Source organism: Cynoglossus semilaevis, chromosome 15 (assembly GCF_000523025.1).
Source record: "Cynoglossus semilaevis isolate Cse_v1.0 chromosome 15, Cse_v1.0, whole genome shotgun sequence".
In the NCBI taxonomy this organism is placed as follows: domain Eukaryota; kingdom Metazoa; phylum Chordata; class Actinopteri; order Pleuronectiformes; family Cynoglossidae; genus Cynoglossus; species Cynoglossus semilaevis.
The window spans coordinates 12,085,778-12,110,858 of record NC_024321.1 but is presented as its reverse complement, the minus strand read 5'-3'; the positions used below and the strand labels follow the sequence as shown (position 1 = coordinate 12,110,858).

At 37.2% G+C, this 25,081-nt stretch overlaps 3 protein-coding genes across 3 annotated transcripts in view; 2 read left to right on the top strand and 1 right to left on the bottom strand.

Moving 5' to 3' along the window:
• The first annotated feature begins 1 nt into the window (after window position 1).
• ncbp1 (nuclear cap binding protein subunit 1) lies at window positions 2-9,107 on the top strand. The gene is made up of 23 exons (XM_008327186.3): window positions 2-221; window positions 1,539-1,627; window positions 1,835-1,935; window positions 2,023-2,179; window positions 2,266-2,373; window positions 2,540-2,661; window positions 2,815-2,884; window positions 3,072-3,287; window positions 3,598-3,695; window positions 3,786-3,849; window positions 3,925-4,035; window positions 4,344-4,408; window positions 4,490-4,552; window positions 4,632-4,706; window positions 4,797-4,900; window positions 5,009-5,131; window positions 5,893-5,995; window positions 6,137-6,230; window positions 6,319-6,422; window positions 7,122-7,239; window positions 7,352-7,492; window positions 8,032-8,145; window positions 8,522-9,107. Exons 1-23 carry the CDS (start codon window positions 188-190, stop codon window positions 8,633-8,635), a joined length of 2,388 nt encoding a protein of 795 aa, XP_008325408.1. The 5' UTR covers window positions 2-187; the 3' UTR covers window positions 8,636-9,107.
• On the bottom strand, window positions 8,921-15,837 carry slc49a3 (solute carrier family 49 member 3). Its single transcript, XM_008327181.3, has 10 exons — window positions 15,428-15,837; window positions 14,128-14,286; window positions 13,772-13,988; window positions 13,212-13,288; window positions 12,801-12,938; window positions 11,791-11,907; window positions 11,392-11,544; window positions 11,133-11,290; window positions 10,495-10,598; window positions 8,921-10,187 (listed from the first exon to the last, which is right to left on the bottom strand). Exons 1-10 carry the CDS (start codon window positions 15,659-15,661, stop codon window positions 10,060-10,062), a joined length of 1,485 nt encoding a protein of 494 aa, XP_008325403.1. The 5' UTR covers window positions 15,662-15,837; the 3' UTR covers window positions 8,921-10,059.
• Window positions 15,838-18,130: 2,293 nt separating this feature from the next.
• The window catches only part of pcgf3 (polycomb group ring finger 3), a 29,148-nt gene continuing 22,197 nt past the window's right edge, over window positions 18,131-25,081 (top strand). The window contains exon 1 of the mRNA XM_008327178.3: window positions 18,131-18,562. The gene's annotated coding sequence lies outside the window, so the exon portion shown is untranslated. The remainder of the gene's footprint in view (window positions 18,563-25,081) is intronic.

Sequence of the window (25,081 nt, the reverse complement as noted above, 5' to 3'; positions counted from 1 at the left end):
GGTGCGATTTCCGGGTGACCTCGGAAGTGTCTCACTTGAATTGGACCGCTTTATTTTTCTTTCCTGGGAAGCGGACAGGCTCAATCTTGTAAAAACTATTTCAACCTTCGAATTGTTTACCTCCTGTTAGATTTTATTTATTTTTTCTTTCGTTCGTGTTTGCATTCACTCAAAATTGGTGAGAAACATGTCCAGGAGGCGACACAGCGACGAGAATGACGGTAAACGCTGCATGTGTATTCACACATGAATGGTTAGCATGTGCGGGTAGCTCATGTTAGCGAGTTCAACATGATCCTTTTGATTATAAACCCGTTTTGTTTTAAGTGACTTGGTATAATTTCCAAGCCATGTTGTTTAAGAATTTTAACCATTTCCCACATTTTATGTGTATGGCCATATCTATTAGTATTAACTAAATCGACCGACGCAGTTAGCTGCTACGAAGTACGTTTGGGGGCGTTAACTTCAGTTTATTAAACAGTGGTTGTTTAAATTTTTTTAAGTTATTATTATTGACGTGAAATAACTTAAACTTTTATGTTGAATTGCGATTGAATAAAAAAGAAAAGTACAATAACACAAAAGAACAACGGTAAGGTGTAACGGATACTATTATTGGCAGCGCCATTAAATACTGCAGATCATCTGCATCCATCTCACTCAGTTCACCTCCGCATGTATGGCTATAAACCAAGATTTATGTACTTCCTCTGAACAGTCTTTTGTAGTCTCTAATGTATTCTGACTCGTTCACCTCTGATGTTATCATTTCTTATTCCCACTGCCTTCTTCCTTGCCAGTTGAAATTTCAGTATCTTCCGCTTTGTCACCTGCTTTTCCAGACAGTCTCTTTTTATCTTATCATACATCACACCAACTCTCACTACAGTCTTGTAAACCCTTTTTTCTCCAAAGATGAATTACTTCTATTGATATTCTTCTGTCCTTGCTCCTATTCTACTGTGCAGATTGTATAGAAAAACCTAAATGTTTCTGTAGGTTCAACAATGATAAGTATCAGTACACATTTTTAGGTTACAGACATTTGTTTGTAATGCAACTCAAATAATAAAAAGGAAATTGTATGTCTTACGCAGTTTTGATGTTGTAGGTTTACTTTTAGTTTACTTTAAAATGTGCAAAACATAAACAAATTTATTTATCAATAAAGAAACACCATTATCAAGCCATGTTGATAAATATAGCTACATAACCTACCCTAGTTTGTTTGCCCACTTGTTTTTGTTTGTTTGTTTTTTGGGAATATTTAATATGTTGATGCACTGACTAGAGTGAATTCAAGTATTCAGTATGTCATTCAAGGCTGCACTTTTCCCATTGATTCTGCTAACTTCCTTTGTTGAATTAGCAGTAGCCATCCCGAGGATCCGGATTAATGAAGACCCTAATATAGAAACAACCGTGTTCAATTTTTTCTTGGATGCATACATTTAATCTCAGGCAGAATCATCTATGACTGACATCCCTCATTTTTCTTTCTTCTGTGATTCAAATGTATATTTTCTCTCTTTCAGGAGGCCAGGCCCATAAAAGAAGAAGAACATCAGAGCCCATTGAGATTGAAGACCGTCTGGAGTCTCTGATATGTCGTGTCGGGGAGAAGGTACAACATCTGGAAAGGGAGTTGTTTGGGTGAAGTTTTATGTTTTCAATAGTGTAGCCTTTTGCTGGGATTTAAACCTCAGGTTTTGCACAAAGTGAGTCAGGTGTTTAGGACATCACTCCACACTACTTATGGTTTTGCATAAAGAAGTTACGACTAAATAGAAAATTGATTTGTGAACAAACATTGTTGTGTTTGTTTATACAGAGTACATCATCCCTGGAGAGCAACCTAGAGGGCCTTGCAGGTGTCTTGGAGGCTGATCTTCCAAATTACAAAAACAAAATTTTGCGCATATTATGTGCTGTGTAAGTTTCAGTAGTTTATAAACCCAATGTTGTTTTATAGATGAGTCTTTTAAGGTGGTAATTCTTTAAATTGACTTGTCTCACCAGTGCCCGTCTCCTCCCCGAGAAACTGACCGTCTACACAACGTTAGTCGGTCTTCTCAATGCCAGAAACTACAACTTTGGAGGCGAGTTTGTGGAGGCCATGATTAGGCAGCTCAAGGAGACGTTGAAGAACAACTTGTACAATGAAGCTGTTTACTTGGTAAATGAACCTCAACTTACATTACAGCTTGTACTGTATGTGCATTGATTGGGTTTCTTAATCTCAGCTTCTGTTTTCATCTTTAGGTGCGTTTCCTTTCTGACCTGGTCAACTGTCACGTGATCGCTGCTCCTTCTATGGTGGCTATGTTTGAAAACTTTGTCAGTGTTACTCAAGAAGAAGACGTACCTCAGGTAAGGAGGAAGTTTAAGTGGTTGATGAAAAAAAACAAAAGCTGCGCTGGACTTAACTTTGATTTGGAATATGAAAAAAGGTCATTTAAGGTCTACTAAAGTAATATGTAAAAAGGAAATATGACTAATCAGTAAATCTTTCTTGTGTGTCTATTTGTGTTCTTAGGTTCGGTCAGACTGGTTTGTGTATGTGGTTCTGTCCTGTCTGCCCTGGGTGGGCAAAGAGTTGTATGAAAAGAAGGATGTTGAGATGGACCGACTCCTCAGCCAGATTGAAGGCTACCTCAAGTATGTGTTATATTTCCATCCATGTGTCTGTCTCTTTCGGGGCACAGTGTTTTCTTCTCTTTTACTCTCAATTTAATTTTCCTAAATTTATGTTCACACCTGTCAGCTGACTGCCTCCCCACTTCGCTTTCTTATTTTCATATTTATTTTTAGGAGGAGAGTAAAAACTCATGTCCAAATGCTCCAGGTGTGGACTGCAGAGAAGCCACACCCCCAGGAAGAAGTAAGAAACAGCAGGTTTCCCATCATTCTACCTTGGCAGTAAATGTTGGGGAAATGTTTACTCATTGTTATCCAAACAGAATTCTAGAGTTTACAAGGAGACAGCCCCCTCTGCTAAATGCTTTTATTTCTTCATTGCAGCTAAAGGTTGATTGTTGAAACCCTCTTTCTCTCTTCATCCTCCTTAGTACCTAGATTGTCTTTGGGCTCAGATCCAGAAGCTAAAGAAAGACCGCTGGCAGGAGCGTCACATCCTTCGTCCATACATCGCCTTCGACAGCGTCCTGTGTGAAGCCCTGCAGCACAATCTGCCACCCTTTACTCCACCTGGCCACATGCCGGACGCCCAGTACCCAATGCCCCGAGTCGTGTTCCGCATGTTTGACTACACCGATGCCCCAGAGGTACAACCAGCAAAATAAAGTCCCTTTTTCTAGATTATTAGTTAATTAGATCTGCATGAGTAAATGAACACAGTTAGAATTAAACAATGTTTATTTGTAGGAAGAGCTGATCGCTGCAGCTAGCTCTAAAAGTTTAAAAAAGTTTAAACTCACCAACAAAACCTAGAAAAGTTTTTTTAAAACCTCTTTTTTAATCTGAGCACCCATTTGCTCTGTGCATTAAAATGTACACAGGTTAAAATTTAAATCTGGTGAAGATTCATTTTGTTCTCTGTCACAGTTTATATATTGCTTTGTTTGTTACTCCCAGGGTCCAGTTATGCCTGGCAGCCACTCAGTGGAGAGGTTTGTCATTGAAGAGAACCTGCACTGTATCATCAAGACCCACTGGAAAGAAAGAAAAACATGGTGAACATGTTTTTTGTCACATCTCTTGAAATTAATATAACCCAGCCTGAAATATTCTAACTGTTCAAATTTTCCTCATTCATCTCTCAGTGCTGCACAGTTACTCAGTTATCCTGGGAAAAATAAGATTCCACTCAACTATCACATCGTGGAGGTAAACTGGTTTTTAAAGATTAAGTGCGGCGATTTTGGGGGAAATGTTTCAATACATTGGTTTTTTTTTTCCTAGGTGATTTTTGGAGAACTTTTCCAGCTGCCAACCCCTCCGCACATTGACGTCTTGTACACGACACTGCTTATTGAACTCTGCAAACTGCAGCCAGGCTCTTTGCCTCAAGTTGTATCCTTGTTTATTCCTGTCTTTTAGACAACTTTTTTTTTTCCGTGATTGCCCAATTTCATGGACTCCTAAATCGATTACTTGTTACAAAAATGTAAAAACCTTTTATTTAAATGCCTCCATTGGAGATCCATTGAAAACCTCTTAGTCTGTTTGTCTTTATTTTTAAATGAAATTGGTTGATTTCTATCAGAGGAATATAAATTTTAGCACTTCTTCTCCAAAATCAGGAATAGGTCAAAAATAACCATGTACTGGTTTACATTTAAAAAGTACAAAGGGAATTTATCTTAACACCCATTGGTCAGTTGGCTCAAGCTACAGAGATGCTTTACATGAGACTGGACACTATGAACACGACCTGCATTGACAGGTATGGAAAACCTATTCTGTATATTTACTGTTTGAGAAATAACTTCCATCAACATTTCCTTCTTTTTTTCCCATATTCCAGACTTATTAACTGGTTTTCTCACCATTTGAGCAACTTCCAATTCAGATGGAGCTGGGATGACTGGTGAGTGAGTCTATAAGACTTGATTTAAACCTCAGGTTTGATTTGGTTTGAAAGTCTGACCTGATTGTGTTGGTTTTAGGGCTGACTGCTTAACAGTGGATCTAGAGAAACCCAAGCCCAAGTTTGTGAAGGAAGTTCTGGAAAAGAGTATGAGGTGTGAGCTGGTTGATGACTTCTTTCAAGTCACGTCTATAAAAATGTTTCCTATCAGATTCAATGTATGTTCTTATTTTTGACTCTGCAGACTTTCCTACCATCAGAGGATCGTGGACATTGTCCCTCCGACCTTCTCGGTGCTCATTCCTGCCGAACCCATCTTTATCTATAAATACCTAGATGAGACTGCATGTAAGAATGTTCTTTGCAATAATATTGTGGGGTACATTCACTTAAAAAAGATCAAATACTAGTGACATAACGTCATTTGTAACAAATGAAGTCTCTTCTGCTCCACAGCAACATTACCAGGTTATCAATTATCCATCACTTTGGGAAATGCCATCAAGAACCGAGCGACAAACGAGGAGATTCTAACCATCCTTAAAGAAGTTCCCAACCCCAACCAGGAGGATGATGATGGTCAGTGTCCCATTTGTAGCTCCAGACTCTAAGACTTTTAATTCAGTATTCACCAACATTTACCTCTGGGGGGAAAACTTTACACCACTTTACACCTGACTCTGTATTTACTTTAGAAAGTAGTCTCTCCACTAGGATTATTTTGAGCAGAGACGGCAGGTAATCTCCAGCCTCCCCTCCCCCGCTGTTGCCTCACCTCTGCTGTCTCTGCCTCTCTTTTTTTCTCACCTGTTTGAGTTAATAAGAGAAATTTACCTAACCAGGATACATGCATTCACACATAAGTGTTGAGTGTCGATCCACATGGATGACTAAAATAAAATAATGACCAGCCACTGTGGGACGCTGAAGTTGGTTTTATTTTGGAAATTGTAAAGCTGCTGTTCAACCGAGCTCATTTTATATACGTCGCATTTCATGAAATTATCCATGTCCGTGATCCTTTTATAAATGTGAGTTGATTCATTTTATTTCCCATACAGAAGAAGATGCTGTGCTCCATGACAACTCATTTACCAGAATGATGCAGATTTCAGGGGAGAATGATTTAGGGATTTAAACCTCATCTTATGTTAAACTTAAAAGCTGTGTGTTGGCCCCATTTCAGAAGCAGTGATGGCAACAATTAAGTGGTGGTGGCGGCCACGGCTCAAAGTATTATCTGTTTATGTGCATGACATATTTTCACTAGCATTACTGTTAAAATAACTGGCGTAAACTTTAGTACACTCTCCTCATTCTCTGTTTTTTTTTTTTGTCAGATGAAGGCGAAAGCTTCAACCCTCTGAAGATCGACGTCTTCCTCCAGACTCTCCTTCACCTTGCCGCCAAATCCTTCAGCCACTCCTTTAGTGCCCTGGCCAAGTAAGTTCCTTTTACTGCAGATTATATTTTCTGGTGTTTTTAGGGAACACATTGTCACCAGAAAGTTCAATATTTTCCCAAGACAAGTAATATTGTTTGAGTAATCCTATTAATTGAGTGAATCAATACCAATCCCCGCAGGTTTCATGAGATTTTAAAGACATTGGCCGACAGTGACGAGGGGAAGCTTCACACGCTTAAAGTGATTTATGAAGTGTGGAGGAATCACCCGCAGGTCACTTTCTACATCATTCTGTTGGAGAAACCAAAAGTTCGAGTCAGTGTCACAGTGAGTTTAAACAGAGTTGTGTCGGTTCTTCCAGATGATTGCTGTGTTGGTGGACAAAATGATTCGAACACAGATCGTGGACTGCGCCGCCGTCGCCAACTGGCTCTTCTCTCAGGACATGGCGCATGAGTTCACCAGGTGAGATGGAGTTCACAGCCCCTGACTGTGGTTTGTTTAAGCATCTGAAGGTCAAAATGTTGTCATTGTCTCACCTTTGGGTTTTGCTTATTTAGTTGTTTTCTGGATGAGTCTCTGTTAAATACCAGCATCAAAACCAGCATCAAAACCTTCAAATGAATGGATATATTTAAATAAAGTAGAAGAGTTTGAATAAACTTTGTCTATGTATAATTAGTATTATATATATATAGACAAAGCTTGGATAATTTGTGTATAATTAGGATAAATAATGGCAACTTTTTAACTTTATTTTTGTGCACCTACTGGTCTCTGCTTATTGCTAAACTTCAAAATGAATGGTGTCAATCATTCATTCTCATTTTCTTTTTTCATAAAACATGAGGTTAGTTTTATACATTTTGGATACAAAAAAATAATGGCAATTTAAAAATTAAAATTTTAGTGGAAGGCTCCTGTAATTCCACACAAATGTAAACAGTGGAACTGGCTGTGTTTATTTTTTATTTATTTATTTTTGGTTGCTTCATTCAAGATTCATGCACAGATTTTTAATGAAAGATTTTGCTGCCCAGTTTAATTTGTTTATTTGAACTCTTTGTCAAATAAACCCGTGAGGTCAAAGATTTGTTCTTAGTTTTCCAGCTCCTTTGTGGAAGTTTATGAATAAACCATGGTCTGTGTTTGATCCTGGTGTAGACTGTACATCTGGGAGATTCTACACTCGACCATCAGAAAGATGAACAAACATGTCCAGAAGATCCAGAAGGAGCTGGAGGAGGCGAAGGACAAGCTGGAGAAACAGCAACTTAAGAGGGTAAAACCATCCCACACAGTTGCTTCACTCTGAATTAAAAACCCAACTGCATGACAATAGGTTGACCCAGTGAATATGAATTCATTTATTCTGGGTGCTTGTGCATCTGCAGAGGGACAGTGGCGATGACGAGGACATGGACAAGAACAGCGAGGACGAGGATGGTCAGCTTGAGGAGCAAATCGAGAGGCTCCAGGAGAAGGTGGAGTCTGCCCAGAGTGAACAGAAGAATCTTTTCCTTGTCATTTTCCAGGTAGAGAACCTTTTCTCCCCTTATACTATCAGTTCTTCCTTCTGCTATTTATAGATTACACAAAAAACCAAGAACAATATATACCCCATTTACCTGACGACCATTTTTGCTGTTTTACTCTTCAGTTTTTGTTTTGAATGACTTCATTAACTTTACTTACTTTGTGTAATATTTTATCTTTATCATAGGGCTAAAAGGAAAATTCTCCAGTTTATCTCAGGACCAAAGTCCTAATTTCCTACTTCTGTCAAAATTAGTCAAGAAAACAACTAATTTTCGACCTTTGACCTTGTACATGTGGCCATTAAGATACTATGGCCTAAACATTTTTCGACCTTTGACCTTGTACATGTGGCCATTAAGATACTATGGCCTAAACATTTTTCGACCTTTGACCTTGTACATGTGGCCATTAAGATACTATGGCCTAAACATGCCCCCCTTTTATATATTTTTTTAATATATAAACTTCCTTAAATTTATGTATAATATATATATATATATATTGTTTTTTTTTTTTATTTCTTCACCACTTTCAGCGCTTCATTATGTTGTTGACGGAGCATCTGGTTCGCTGTGAGACGGGCAGCGTAGATATAAGCACACCCTGGTATAAGAATTGTGTGGATCGACTGCAGCAGATCTTCCTCATGGTAAAACATGCATACATACAAACTCACTGATTTGATTTTTGTGTGTGTGTGTTTTATGAGCACTGTGCATTTCCTAGCACCTTACTTTACCTCTTCCTTGAACTATTACAAACACAAGCCTTATTCTTATCTGATGCCAATTCTAATCCTTAAATCTTTAACTTAATCCTGAACCTTAAAAGACCCTCCTACTTGGTGGGGACCTGCTGGATGTCCTCTCAAGGTCACATGTCCCCTCCCAAACAGTCTTTTTTTCAAAACCCTGTCCCTGAAAGTATAACAACGCCCTCACACACTTACAATTCCTGCATTTATGTTAGGAACTTTTAGAACACAAACGTAACATTATAAAAGGAAGATTTTCTTTTTCATTCAGCACCACGTGACCATCCAGCAGTACATGGGAACTTTAGAGAATCTGCTGTTCACCGCAGAGCTGGACCATCACATCCTGGCTGTGTACCAACAGTTCTGTGCTCTGCAGCTCTGAGACCTGCACTGATGAGAGGACGACGAGTGTCTCACCTGCTAAAAACACAAACATTAGGAACCACCAGCTCTGGCATTGAGGATTCTACTCATTGTAGTGTGTGTGCATGGGTGAAAATGTCCATTGTGCAGGAGTCACTGTTTGTTTTGTTTTGTTTTTTTTCTTACCCCTTATGTTTATTTTTTAGCCAGTTTTTCACTCTGTTTGCCCATTTCTTTTTAAAATGATATAAACTGTCTGATACAGACTAGGCTGGAGAATCAAATTCTAAATTAGAGAATTCGATTTTTTTTTTTTTTTATGTTTTCAGTGGGTTTACAGCTGGGAAATGATTCCATCAGTCTTTCTTTAGTGCAGCCACAAACGTCTGCTTGGGTTGTCTGTTTCTAAAGATGAGGACTATACAGAAAAAATAACTACCTGACGAGTTGAAATCACACAAATCCAGAAAATAAACAGATACTTTTTTAAACCAAGAGTCTGTACTAGTTGTTGCGTCTAAACAGGTTTTGTTTGCACAGTCACACAAAACAATGGGAAACATTTATGGTGTGAATAACATCAAATAATTAGCAGATTTCAAATAACTTTTTAATAAAGAAAAAACACAAAAATAAAGCTCAGCCTGAAGAAAGAATGTACACTCACCATGCATTTGACCTTTTTATAAAGCACATTCTTTTAAATACTGGCTAGTTTTCCACAGAACAAAATTGAAAAGATCATTTATATTCCACATGCATAATCTCACCTCTGGTGTTGAGCTACAGCTTGAGTTCTCTGTTTTACCAACATCTTTGTTATTATCAATTGATCTCCCAGATATGACCAATCACAGCTTTCAAAGACCATGACTTTGACCTTCAGAATGTTTGGACATTGTGTCGTATAAAGCAGAAACAAAAGTATCATTATACCATATATAAAGGTATAAAACCAATAAATAAATCTTGAAAAGTTTACATTATGGTTTAAGTGAGAAAACACACATTTGACTCAAAGAAGAATAAGCAGCACAACAGCAGCTTGTTAATATTAATGATGGACAATCTGATCTTTCTAAACAAGATTAAAACTTGTCATTTTCATTTGTGAACTTTAAAACATAACATTTTTAAAACAAAATAATTTTAACACAGAAGGCAGAATGACATAAACTGTATATTTATTTAATTCAACTGTCCATCCACATCCACGCAGAGACAGCTGAATACCATATAAAGACTGTTAAACTGTCATCTGTGTCAAGGAAAGACTCACATGTTACACAAACATTCAAACATTTAATAATAATGAAACATAATTTTGAACCTGTTAGCACTGAAACCCTTTGTACCTGTGTTACGGAACAACCTCAGTTTGCCTTTGAATGACAATTTCATTCAACGGTTGTCCCTCATTGTTCTGGACGTTGTCTGCGGTCACTAAGCCGTTGCTTGGTTTTGCAACATGGCTCTTTCCTCTGCCTCCAGTCTGTGGTATCTCGTGTGAAAGAAGAGGACAAAGATGCAGCACACCAGAGTGTGTAGTCCTGCCAAGACCATGTTGGAAACTAAAAAGTGAGAATACAAAAATAAAAAAAATTTAAATGTAATTTATTTTAAAAAGATTTTAATGAAAGGATTTTTTAAAAAATACATTTAAATTCAAATCTAATTCTAAATCCCATCAAATGAAGTTTCATGTGATGGGATTTAGAATTAGATCCAAAAGTATATTTTCTGTTTTACATTTTTGTCACTTTTCCCCTTATAGAGCAAATAAACAATAGTTAACATACATCCTGTTTCATTGTCCATTTAAAAAAATAATTGGGATAATATCAATAAAAAACATTGCTATGACAGCATGTGACATACCTTTCCAGCTCATAGTGACATCACGGCAACTAGACACAGGGGACTCTGCCAACCGTTTGCTAAAAGCCTGAAGAAGCACGATGTACAGGGCAGACAGGATCTGTCTACAGAATGTGCAAAAGGGAATGATGGGCAATGACTGGAATATAACAAAAAGCACTGTGACCAGAAACCACCAAGGTAACAGTAATACTAAAAGAGTTATCATTGATGATGTTCATAATCTTAGTCCTGTGTGTGAAAAATAACTGTATTGCAGTGGTTTTCAAAGTGTTTTTCAAACTGCTGTAATAGTCAGAGTCCCAAGTTTCCCGTGGTACCTGAATGCACCGTGTGTGACAGCTGCAACTTTGGCATGGCAACGTTTTAATATGTATAAACCTGTAGGTTTGTGTTTGTTATCAAGCTGCTCGGCTAGAGTATAGCTAGCTAGCGCATGTTTCTTCTGCTAAATAAGTGTATAGTTGTTAATTAAAGTAAGAAAATACATTTTAAAAGTTGATGTTTCTTTTCTTATTTTTGTAGCTTTGTCCATGGGTTTGCAAAGGGGATCCCTGGCCAGAAGCTAATGGTGTTTAGAAGGCCTTGGTATGCATTATAGCATAGGCAACACCTTTGTTTGATGTGTTCTCTCTTACCCCGTTACAAAAATGAGCCCTGTTGTCAAAGCTTCTCCAATAGGATAAGAACACTCCACAGAAAGCTCTAAGATCACAGGGTAGCAGGAGAAGCCAAAAAAGCCGAGGAGAGAGAAAACTGCAGCTACAGCTATGGGCTGCTGAGGCAGTAGTGTCACCTGAGAAACAGACATTATTAGCAAAAAAACATTTTAACAAATAAACCATCGGCGAACACAGCATTGAGAAGTAAAATCCTCATATGCCTCATTTTCCTCACCACTGAAGCTGCGATGCACATCAGAGAAGTGATGCTCAGGTTGATCTTCAGGACATCAATAAACTTCTTGGTTTTGTCCGTGTAGACGCCAAACAGACCAGCACCAATAACGCCAAACACAACGATTAGAGCGGAACATATACCTGTAAACGACTAAAGGGAGACACAAGACTTGTTTTCACAAAAATGTAGTTTTGTAGAAGCCCAAGGTATTGATTCCAATCTGGGACAAACTGGGTTTTCCAGGACTTATGACTTGAGTTTTGTCTCTGCCCTGATTCAAACTCTTAATATTTGTTCTTGATCAGGTGTCACACTGTATAAAATTAAACTACAGTTATCTAGAGCAACAATTTTCTGCATTAGAAACATTTCCAAAAGGTTGATGTTGGTGCTTACGTTTGTGTATCCCTGAACACAGAGGATTTGCTGCATAAACGAGGACCAGCAGGTGAAAATGGCGACGTTTGAGCCGGCGCACGCCATCAGGATGAGGTAGGATTTGCTCTTCAGCAACTACAGACAAACATGGACATTTGTGTTTAGAAATGTAAACCACTGTCACTTCCACCGAAAACAGACCTTCACTGTTAACATAGAGGGCAAATGTTGCTGCCTAAAACTGACAATATCCCTGGGGTTGGCCCCATATCATTTTTTACAAACTCATTTGAATACTTGGTGTTGCTAAGTCCTTATCATTATTTTTCTTTATGTTGAGGTTCAGTAAATATGCGATGAACTGGAAGGCAGTGTCATAAATGTGGCACAGCTCTGGTGTGGGTAGGTGTTAGCTCCATCCAAACCACAGTTAGGACAAAAAGCAGGACAATACCTACATCCAGTTTTAATTTCTTCTCATTAACTAAAGAATATTTCAACATTTTCTGCATTAAGCAGAAATTCTTCAAACTCGCGCTGTTATCACTTTAAACACTGAGAAAAAAATGTAAAAATAAACTGTAAAAAATAACTTTCTGCATGGTTAACACAGACAGCTAGAGAGAAAGGTTTTACAGCAATAGCACAGCTGAAACACATATGCTGGTTAAATGAGACTGAACAAATTCTCCATCTACTCGATCAATAAATACACATCAGTGTATTCAGGGCAGAGGAACGTCTTTGTGTTTTTTGTTAAATTTATGTATTTATGTTTAAAATCAATTTTATATTTTGATTCTGATGAAGTTGAGAATATTGTTATTGCATGTTTGCACAGGTAAACTGAATAATGTGCGCAATATATACTTTAGAATTAATTTCATTTTGCATATAATGCAATAGATTGTAGAACAACCATGGGATTAATGACAATTTAATTATGCAATTAATGTGATTAAACATTTTGGTGATTGCCCACAATCAATTTAAGCAATAAACAGCTATTTCTGTGTGTGTTTCCTTACCAGTTTAACGCCCCGGAAAAACTGTTCTGAGTTGGAGGTCAAAGCACTGGCTGATGGTGGAGTAGGTGGAGTGCTGCTCCGAATCCCTACAGTTGACAATAAACAGATGATGCATGCAGGGATTGCATAGACAAGCATCTAAAGGATTGTAAAAAAAGAAATTTGAGAAAACGTGTGAATTTAAATCCATTTAACAGTAGACGATGAAATGTGCTGCAGATTCAACAATGGTTTCAACACTGAAACTGGTGTTACTGAAAAAACCTGCTGATACTTTCACTCCCCCCACCATCACCACAGTGGTTTCAGGTTTATTTTTCAGAACTCCTAAACTCCTAAGGCTTGAAGAGCGTTGATTCTTTGGCATTGTATGAGAGACAGTGACGATGAGATATTCTTAGTTGCACTCACCAAGAGTGGGATCTTAGCAGGAGTGGAAACTATATTAGGAGAGATGACGTTAGCCAACACAATTCCCAGAGGATTAGCTGAGAAAAGCAGGAGAAGAAAAAAACATGATGTGTGATATCAAGTACAATAAAATAAGATTAACTGCTGATCATTTTTAAGTACTCTGCACATAAAGCAATTCCACAGGCTGAATATAAAAGGGTGGAACTGGAATCAAATGGAAATATGGTTGGCAGGTTAAATAAGTCATTTTAATTTCTTAAATTTCCAGACATTTTAATCCTAGAAATTGATGCTAAAAATTCCTGCTTATGCATTTTAACCCATTAACCAGGGTTAACCCATTAACCAGGGTTAACCCATTAACCAGGACACATACTAAACTACTCCTGAGTCTCAGGAATGTATGAAGTGCTGAAAGTCAGAAGGTTTCTACTTTTAATTCATACATTTTACAGCTGAAAATCAAGTTGATACTATCAATACTACAAATATAATGCTTTGCAAAGTAATAGTAGAAATCACAATTTGTCAAAACACATATAGAGGACTTCACTCACACATGCTGGCCATCATGTTGGCTGTGGCCCTCTGGTGGTCAGGGAACCAGACGGCTGCAAGCTTGGTGGGGACAAAAATGATGAGGGGCTGAGCGGAAGCGCAGAGCACCTGACCGCCCATCACTATGATGTACTGATAACTTATGTCGACACCAGGCACTGTGGCCAGGACACGAAGTACAGCTCCTGACATGTTCAGCCATGAACCAAGGATTACCTGTAACATTTAATAGTGGGGTGAAAAGATATTGCCCACTGTGTCAATATGTTTCTGTTTTTTTTTTCAGAAAGAGTTGTAGACTACAGATACAAAAAAACTCAGCAGTGGAGTTAACAACTCCGAATTCACTTTGTACCATAATCCGTAGTCCAAAGGTATCCAGCATCCATGAGGACACAAAGGCGATTGGTATACTAATGACCATGTAGATCAGTGACAGCCAGTTGATTTTTTCCAGAGTAACAGCCAGGTATTGGGCAGACTGGTCTGCAACTGGTGCAAAAGTAAGCCATAACTGCAAAAACCACATAAGTTTTGTTATGGAGACATGGACAAAAATATATCTGATAATCTTTCAAAATTTCTGAGTTTACAGATGTGAAACTTGAGAAACCGTGTGTGTGCTATATTAAAATAATGCTAATAATGACATTTACAATAGCAAGCAAATTACACTAATCACACTAAAACGATTGTTGGGATAATAACTAGCATTTAAAAATGTCAATAAAAATATAAACTTAGTGAACTCATTCAGGAAGGACTGAATAAAGAGGAAGTGATAGTTTCTTTGCTCATCTGATGTGAGAACTCAGTTCTGTTTTTTGCTGCATTTTTCTAATCTCACATGACACTATTTAACTGAGCAAACAGTTATGCAATGGATGACACCAATGTGGCCAACGAAATATGAAATTAAAATATTACATAAAAACAAAAGCTAACTGGTTTAAGAATGGATTGTAGGAATTTAACTATTCCAATGTATTGGAGATTAATTATGTTATCTTTGATGTAGCAGTACATTCCTGACTGACGTATATGACACTTATCGGAATAGATGGTTTAACCCTTACGGGTTAAAGCACTGTATGAGTAAGGCTGGCTGAAGTAATTCCTTTGCACATCAGCAGGGGACTGCTTAAAATGTAGCTCTGGGATTCAAACCTGACCCATTAGTAAAAGGAGATAGTGCCACCGCAGCTAGCTGACAAGTCATGTAAACAGTCCAACTAGATTGCCTATGCATATGTTCACCAAATCTTAAATAATACTTTTTATTTTTCAATATAGTGTTGTTCGCTATTAAATAGCACTACACGTACTAATTGACTTTTGCTGACTCCGAGCATGACGCTAACACGTCGTCAGCTGCCAATTCAAGGCTCAAGTGTCTCGATACTTGAACGATAAAGTATCTGACAACCCATAAGATTTCATTTACTTGCTGTGATACAACACTGACATCCACGCCTAGTGTTTATCTAAAAAAGCACTATGATAAAGCTGTAATGGTTTAGCCCTGACCCTAAATAAATCACAATTTATGCACATCTCAGGTGTTCAGGTAGTATATTCTACCATATTGCATGATGTCAATAAACGATATTACGAAGTGTAACTTAATGAAATGTTACGTTAAGCGATTTCCTCACCGTTGAATTGGAGCAGTTCAACAAAGACAGCAGCAGGAGCACAAACCAGCGCCTCTTGTAAACTTTAAAAGTCAAAAGTTTCCTCAGCACCGGGCAAGGGGAAACAGCAGCTGAAACCGTCTGAATCAGGGAAGAGGAGACAGGAGAAGAGTGGGAGGCTGCACCGCCATTATCCATTTGTTTTGTATCTGACAGGGTTTGTTGATAAACTGCGGTGGACAGTACAAACACCATCAAACTTTACAATATCAGCATCATGGAGTTAAAGGCTAAAGCACTGTCCCTTGAAAAGTAATATTTCCTGTTTGCTTAAAAACATTTCTGTCATAAACGTTAGCCAGTATGTTTCCCAGACATCGCACGGACAATCAGCTCTGTGGGCGAGAGTCCTTGTACTGTCTTACTGTAACAGAGATCTTCAAGAGAGAGGATGAACCACTCGGTCAAAGACCCACCCCGGAAAAACAACCGACAAAGCCTCAACGTCTTACAACGAAAACACTCGTTTAAACAGCTGAAACTATGAACAGGGGATTATGCAAAACCGAGGCCATAAATAAATAAAATAGCAATACATACATTAATTAATAAATGGCCACATACACATGTCAAGTCAGTTTTATTTGTAAAGCCCAGATTCACAATTGGACCTTTTATTTTTTAAATTTTAAATCAACTTTAAAATTAAACTTAAAATATCCTCCTAAAAACATTAAACAGAGGGGAATGGAGGTCTAAACAGTCATTGTCTATTATGAGTTTAAATAAACAATACAGAAGAAACCAGGATAGTTACAGTTACACACTGAACACACTAAACATGTCAGAGTTGGCGAGAAAAACTCCAGAAAGAAATCTCTAGCAGATTTAGACTCGGTGTTGTTGTCTCCCTCAGCAAAGAGAGAAAATGAAAAAACAAAACAAAACAAAACAAAAACAAAAGGAGACAGAATAGGGGAAGAAAAGATGAGGGAAGGAAGAACAAGAGCTGCTGTTTATTACATGTCTGCTTTACTGTATTCCTTAAAACAGACACAAAAGTGTTAAATTAAATACACAAAAGGACCCATTGAATTATTTAACAACTTTTTTCACAATCAATGGAATAAGGATAGATGTTCATAAGGGTTATAAAGCAGCCACTGATTAATTCTTGAGCATTTTCTTCCAGAGTGGGAAGTCTTTACTTGATTGTTGACATTTCTAACAGCTCACTTCCCTCTTTATTTAACCCTTTAGCACAGGGTGTAGAGAACATTCCATGTTCAATACACATTACTCATTTGCCTTCTAATCCTTCTTAGTGTTTTTTTAAAATGAGCCTTTACTTGTTACAATCTAATTAGATAAAACCGATTATTATTATTATTATTATTGTTATGTAACTGTATTAATAGTCAGGAAAAATGGGTTTCACTTTATATTCTTATAATTATTTACACTCACGATTATGTACATTAATATATTAATGCATTAACCAACTGCTATATTAAAAAATATATTTCCTTGTTGAATGTTATTTCACAATGTTCCTATTTCTTGAAGGCAGCAATTGTTAAACCAGTTGAATAACTACAGCATCCCAAGAAAAATGAAAACACTCCTCAGGACACTACATCACTGGTTCCCTTCCTCCCCTTTCCCCACCCAAATTGTGGAACCCAGGGGGTCTAAAAATAGCTTGGTCTTAACCCTGAGTGTACCCCCGTTCCTCAGACTAATTGTTGGCTATAAGCACAGCAACCTCCTATGATTTTTGTTATATATATAACATATGTGCGTGTGTTTTGTGGGCCTACAAATTTATATTTTTAGAATCAGTTAATTTGCAGATATAATCTGTGACTTATAGAATTTACCACAAATACAGTTTGGTTTTTGGCCCATCAAATTTCAAACTCGTAAAGAAATGCTGACCATTGTTCCCCTGCTGTCACCCAATAACAACAGTGACAGAAGTGAGAGAAAAAATGCTGTGTCTCAATCTTGGACCTATCACAGATGATGAGTCAGTATTAAAGACAACACAAAATTATAGTCAGTTATCACAGATGATGAGTCAGCATTAAAGACCACATAGAATTATAGTCAGTTGCAAAATCAAAGTCACAGAAGTAATTAAAGTAGATTTTGCATTCATGAGCCTATTGGAATCAATTTTTTGTAATATCTGCCTGTTGCTTTATTCCACCTTTAATGGAACAGGTACTTTGAAAATTTGGAACATAATCTGAGGGAAAATGTCAGAGCAAGACACCAATATGAACCAAAATATTTTAGTAATAACCCACCCTTGCTTTATTAACCAATATGAACCAAAATATTTTAGTAACAACCCACCCTTGCTTCATCTTATTTAATGATCCTTTGTAAATTTGAAACATAATCGGCAGAAAAAAAGATAATGAAGCAGAATGCAAGACTCACTTTTCTCCAGAAATTGCTTTGATATCCATAATAATCCAAATTTCACATATAGTTCAATTAAAAAATAACTAGAATAATTGATATAAGATCATGAAATACTTTACAGTATTAATGTTATCACATAGATGATAAAAAAAACCCCACACTCTCAGGGTACTACAAACATTAGTGTTCTTATTTATGGTCTATGTGCTGACTTAAACTATATAAACAGACAGATATTCTTTAATTTGTATTCTTTGCCGAATAAATAAATTTACCTTACATTAAAGTGTTTTGTCTGTTTAATCGCCTTCTGTATAAATAACTATTTATAGCTATTACTATCATAGCTAATGTAGGTTATGTAAAAAGCAGTCAGAAGTTTGTCTAATTGTCTGATAATAATCACATTAATATCAACAATGATGGACTCTTTCTTTTCCTCCTTGTTAATAATGAATGACACACTCATAATGTGGATCGATATTTAAAAAAAAAAAAATGTTGCACTCGTTCACCTTCATCCTTTCCCTCATTCCCCCTTTCTTCCCTCCCTCCCTTCAGCTCCGGGGGCTCCACGTTGCGCATGCGTTGCACTGCTCCAGGAGTGCTGTTTCGGCCTGTTCCGCGGCCGCTCGGTCATTTTCGCCTCTTTGTTTTACTGGTAGTGGATTTTAACTCGGAGTCGAACCCAAATACCAAGCGGACCGCGCTGCTCCCGAACAGGTTAGTTTAAACGAGTGCGTTTCCCCCCCAACATGTCTGCGTCCTCAACGGTGTCTTGGCCGGTTTACGGTCCAGTTCGTGCCCGGTTTGCCCCCCTCTGCTCCTCCCGTTTCTTTCTCGCATGTCTCCCTTTCCGCTGGGCTGCTGTTGCTACTGCTGCTGTTACCTCCAGGGCAATGCCGTGAACGTGTTGTTTTATGTGAGGTGGTGTTTCTCTCACTAACAGGAGATGTGTTTCGGTTCTAGGGGAGGAAGCTAGCCGGTTAGCCTCACCGGAGAAGGTTGCGGTGGCAGCCGCCAGTGTGTGTGTGCGCCTGTCTCGTCCTGTTTAAATGGTGTTGTTCCTCCTAAAGCCAACACTATTGCTTCTTTCAATTGAGCTTGAATACTCTTGGTTGTGTTTCTGAGCTCTTGGCCAACCAGTTCGATTAGGGAAACCCATATCGTGCAGCGCAAAGTTCAGTACGTGTGTGAGTGTCAATGGGGATGATGAGCATGAGGTTTGGATTAAATCAAGACAGAAAGTTGGTGGATTTCTTTTTCTTCTCCTGCCCCTCGTCAGACTGCTGCTGCAGCTGCAGCCGCACCACTGTGTGACACTGTAGATGGGGGAGGAATTCGTGCATGGACACTGCATCCAACAAGTCTGCAGTTACGTTATTTTCTTTTCACACGGGGATGTTTCGAGTAATGGGTGCTTTTTGTTCTACACACCTGCAAACTTTTTTGTTCATTCTTTTAGGCTGTCGCCTGAAACGAACGTATTGTATTAACGGAGTGCAACTGCTTCTGAGAAACGTACAAATGTATTTTCCAAGGAACACAATTTATCTTATCAGTTTATTATTTTCAAAGTTTGTTATGTGGGATACACAGTCACTGCTGATTACAAAGAGAAAAGTCATTGAAACACATTGTTATCACCGTTGCAGCCTGTAGTTTCAATATACTGCATAGTTTTAAGTAGCTGGGTTGTGTATGTCCATGTGAAACAAACAAACAAACAAAACAACAACAATGATTTCCCATTTGAAATTTAACATTAGTAAACATTTTCCAGTCAATCTCATGGTGTCAATTCCTATTGCATATGTATAGATTTTGGGACAGTTTTGTAATTTACAATTATATTAATAAAAGCATAGATGAGGGGATGTTGACAAACAGTGGCTACAATGTGATGGAAAGGTGGTCAGTGCCCAATATTGGCTTAGTTGACAAATGCTTGTATGGTTTACCAATAGTACAGCAATTATGGTGTTCAATGTTGCCCCCAATTTATCTTTTGCACAATCCAGCTGTACCTCTGTGTTTAATAGTATCTGTTAAACAAGAACATCACATTTTGTTTTATCAAAACATTCCTTGCTTAGGAGAACTTTAACATTTATCATTTCAGTTGCTATAAACATTTTTTTGTTTCATTACTCTTGTTATTATTTACTTGCAGTTTTTGAGGGGGTTGCAACATCTCAGCTACACCCATTTAAGGTGTCTATAGTCTTAAATCAGTCCACCTCAAGAATCACATAGTAATGTAAAGCATAAGCAGGTTCTACCCTTCTTTGCTACTAACTACTTTCAGACCCAGATTATGTGAAACAGCGTCCAGATTTTTTTTTCCACAGCCATGCTGTGATGTGATGTTTTAGTCCAACAGAAAACTCTAGGAATTGTCTTCTTTTCACTGGATGAGAGCTTTGATTTACTCCCTTTTTTTCCACTCCACACCAGAAAAAAGAAAGACAGCAAGTCTTAGTAAGACTCTATTAAACCACCAAATCATCTGCTGCAGTTCAATAGGCTGAGCCTTATCCTGCTTTCCTCTGTTGAAGAACTCAAGTGACCTAAATGAGGGGGCATGGCCACCTGATTTTTGCTTGTCTTGCATTTCATATGATATGGCTGTTGCATAACTTGTGCATAATTTTCAAGCATCAGGTATCTGCATGCTTTGCAAAGCAACCCCAAATTATCCCTACATTTTTGGACACCTGACCCCTGACCTAAAACTGTAAAGCATTTTTTATATAAATGTTTTTGTAACGGTTATTGCAAAATTGCCTGTGTGAAAATGCTGGATGTTTTTCTTGACTAAAATTAAGCAATCACTATTGATGTTAATTGTAATTTTTAAACCACGGCATAGCATTTTAAAGCCCATCATTGCTTGAAATGTAATATATCTATTTTTTTAACAAGATGCTGGCAAAACACTGCAAATCTGTAAAACTTCTAGATTTCAACATTGGTCTTGTCTGGCAAAACACTGCAAATCTGTAAAACGTCTAGATTTCAACATTGGTCTTGTTTTCACTCTATTGCACTTTTAATTAACAATTGTTAAGACAGGTTGGGAATTGATTAGAAGTAACTTTTCAATTTTATTATCAATATAACTTCATCAATTGTATTCCTCAATTTTCTTACTGACTCTAATTGAAGTAGAAAATAAAATATAGTAAAAATAGGTGTGTTTGCATTAACTCTTTATTATGCATTTACAGTTCACTGCTTGAAAACATAAAATTTCCTCTGCAGAAATGAAAGTACAAGGTGTCAACCAAGACATTTCAGGATTTGGTTAATGTTTACGTATATTTTGTTTTTTTGGAGGGCATCTGTGTTCTTACTGTTTTAGTGCTTCACAGAACACCTTAACCTAGCTCAGACTTGTAGCTCTTGCTAGCGTCACTTTGCTTTTCATTGCATAGACATTTTGTTGTCACAAACCTGGTGAATAAAAAGCTGTGATCAACGTTGGTAGATATTGGCCAGATATTTGCATTACACAAAGGTGATTTTTTTTTTTTTTTGGTTTCTGCCAGTTGCATCTCACTTTCACACAAAGATATTTACATCTTCTCCCTTGCTTTCACCCGTCAAGCTTGTTTTGTTGTTGGATTCTGTAAAACTGGTTCACAACTGGTTTTGTGAACTTAACTGACCCGTCAACATCAAAAAACAGTCACTCTCAGACACAAGCTGAGTTTACGCAGAGTGAGCCTTCATTTCTTACTTAGTTGCCATTTGACTTATGGCATATATCTTGTCAGTGTAATTATTTTATCACTTGGCCACAATAGAGAGAACGATGTTTTAAATTCAACTGCAATGACCTCAATGATCATCCACTTCTGTCAGTGTTCAGCCAAAGCTTCCTGGTAATTTGTTACGTGGTGCAGTGGCAGGTTAATAAATGGGTTGTGGGTCTTTCAGAGGGTCTTGTCAGTTCACGCAACTTTATGAAGACAGGAGGACGTTGGGGCGATTCACATTAGGTGCACAGATGCATAAAGAAGAAGCCTAATTTTAACCATTGTCCTGCCTGTCAGAGGTGTTCAGTTGCTCCTTTTTGGTTTATATTGTGACTAAAACTACTGCACACAAGTGGTCAATGGGCAGATCAGAAAAATGTATGTTTATTGATTAGTCTCCACAAAATATAGTGTCTACCTGGACTTGAAAAATGTTATAATGGTATTGTATGGTACATAGCAGATACTTAAAGTCCAAACACAAGTTTAGCTGTATTTCTTTGTATCCTGGTTGATCTTTTGACTATGACTTGATTTGACATGATTTATTTCAATGTTGAATAGAATGTGTAACTTGATAAAAATGTAAAAATGCCAAGAAGTGACAGTATAGAAATTAAAATGACATTCCTTTGTATGGGTTTCTTTTTAGCAAAAATGTAGGAAAGCTAAAATAATAATTTCTTTTTCTAAAACACTGATTTGCACTTTCTTAAGTGCACCTCACAGCCTATCTTGGCCAAGTCCTCAATGAAAAAGAGGCTCATAATGTAAAAGCTTTAAAGTCCATTGAGGCAGAATTTGTTCTACAAGTTTGGGCTGTACAAAAACATTGACTTAACCTGACTGGATTTAATCTCAGTGGGATTTTTTATTTTAAATAAAAAATTAAATTGAAATTAATAAATTACATTACATTTGAATTGTCATATTTATTTAGATTTGAATTATTATTATCATTATTATTGTTATGTTTGTTCTGTAATTGTATTTTATTTTATAAAAAAACATGTCACTTAGGTGAATAGCTTACTCTAAAGCCAAACAGACACTAAAACAGGTTAGTTGTCAGCATTCTGTCAGCAGCTTGACAAAACAGCAGGACTTAGAAGCTCTGTCTAACAAGAAAAGAAAAGCTTTAAAAGAAAAGCTCTAAAAATAAGTATCCATTGGCTAAATTAGGAAATAATTACTTAGTCAAGTCTAGCTTGTTCTTCAGCCCAGCTTCTTTATTAAACAGAGTTACTATAACGTGGGACATAAAGTTTGTGGTTCAAGCTAAGTAAGGAAAAACCTGTTAACCAACAAATCTTCGTGACATCACATTGTGGTCTTTCTGGTTTTATCTTATTGACAATGGAGGCATTGATAGACTTTATTTTATTTAAAAGATGTCTTCTTTTATCTAATGTTAAAGTAAAATTATTAGTTGACATCAGCAGCCAAAGTCATTTGTGTTAAACTGCAGCTACAAATGTCGACACCATTGAGAATTTATTGTCTGAGTGCAGTTCTTCACTGGAGAGGTTCAGGGTTAAGTTGATTACGATTGTTCACTCAATCACGAAATGTGCTGGCAATGTTTTTAATACACACACAAGGAAAATTACAAATGATTTAATGTTTCCAACATTGAGCCAACTGTGTTTGTATTTTGGAAAATAAATACGTTTGCATTAAGAACTGATGCTTCAAATAATTAGACAAATAAAGATGAAATAGTTGTAAAGGCCTGTCTGCTGTATTCCATAGGGAAGAAATTAGTAAAAACATCACAACAGACATGTATTTGTTTTTCTGCTGGCCACAGTTTCAATCTATTGAATGGGTATCATGATGTAAATGATCAAGTTCACTTTTTTTGCTGCTTATTTTACATATAGTTGACAGTTATCTGCGCTGTTGACTGAATTACTAAAGTGTGATTTTCCAGCTTGGTGCCTCATAATTATTACTAATTATTACTTTAGATGTTATCCCACTCCCATAATATCTAAAAATGGCTGTTCTTATGACTTAGTAAGTATGACGTCTGTTTTCATCAGCGGAGATAATGGTAGTAGTGGACCTTCATTTATAAGTTGACAGTTAAAGAAATAGTCAGCCTCGCTCCAGTGCCAAATTACCATTACAATAATTATTTCAGCTAATGATATCTATGAGAATAGAAGGTTGATGCAAAGGCGTCAATAGATGTGTGAAGCATGTGACATACTCCTGGAGCAGTGCAAAGGCTGTAAATCCACTGACCAAGATGGAAAGTGTAAAGTGTGGTAAAAAATTCAGATAAGATATTGTCTGAAAAACCGATTAACTGCTGGTATATACATATGTAAAAATATGTAGTGATTGGTTTGTTTTGATGTCCTCATGCTAATAAAAAACGTATTCCCCTCTTATTATGTGTTAATGTACAAGCTGCCAGACCACCTACCAGAATTTGAATCCGCTTTGAACCACTGCAGCAAAAGTCAGTTAAGTTTGGGAGATTTTATCAGAGTTTGTAGATTTTCCCTGCAGCTCAGAGGTGTGGTCAATCAAGAGGCCCTGCTGCTGCTGTGTCAGTGCAGTGACCTTTTAAAACAAGAAAGGCTCATCCAGTCTTTCACACTCATGTGAAATTCCTTTTGTTCTTTTTCTCAATACCTGTTATAACACAGTTGTAATAGAGCCTAAAAGGGTCAATGAAATTAATTATATAAAGGTAGCTATGTAGTTTAATCTTTCGTTGATCCCTATACATAATGTAGTTAGAATTAAAAGAACTCAACATAAAAGGAAGAAACAAATCATGTAGAGTGCAAGTTGAAAAAGAAATGCTTTGTGATCTGCTTTGAAGGCACAAGATAAACAATCTGTTTTGGAATGTTGTAAGTCTTTTATATTTAATGTCAGTGAATTGTGAATTACTCTAATGTACAGTATGTTGATGCAGACTGCCTCCATCCTGTGCAGTATATTAAGTGAAGCCATCCTAGCCATTTAACCCCAAAACAGGTTGACCAGTCACAAATTTCCCCACAAACCTACTGTTCAGTCAGTGGTTGTGTAGAATCAATTGTGTAGAAATATCAATTTTGCTACTGATCAATCGTTAAAAAGGCTGTCAACTAGTATATTAGCAGTGAACATTGAAATATATGTTTATATATTTAAATATATGTTTTTCTTTGTTGTTTTGGTTCCTATGTTCTGAAAGTTCATCCAGACTGTGATTAAAATTGATCAAAGGCTTCTAACCTTTAGTTGATGTACCAGAACGTGTTCCTTAGCAATGGCCATCAGACAACTGAATACTGCAGAGCTTGATGAAACATTTTTAGATTCCTCATTTCGATTATCTTCTTTCCTCTTCTTTCTGGTACTGTCTGGGTGAGCACTGTGTCTAAAGACTCTGGTAAATAAGACTGTTTACTATTTTCTCCTTTTGTAACTTTCTGTTTGTGCCTCTGTCTGCACAGTGAGAGCACTGGACAGTCTG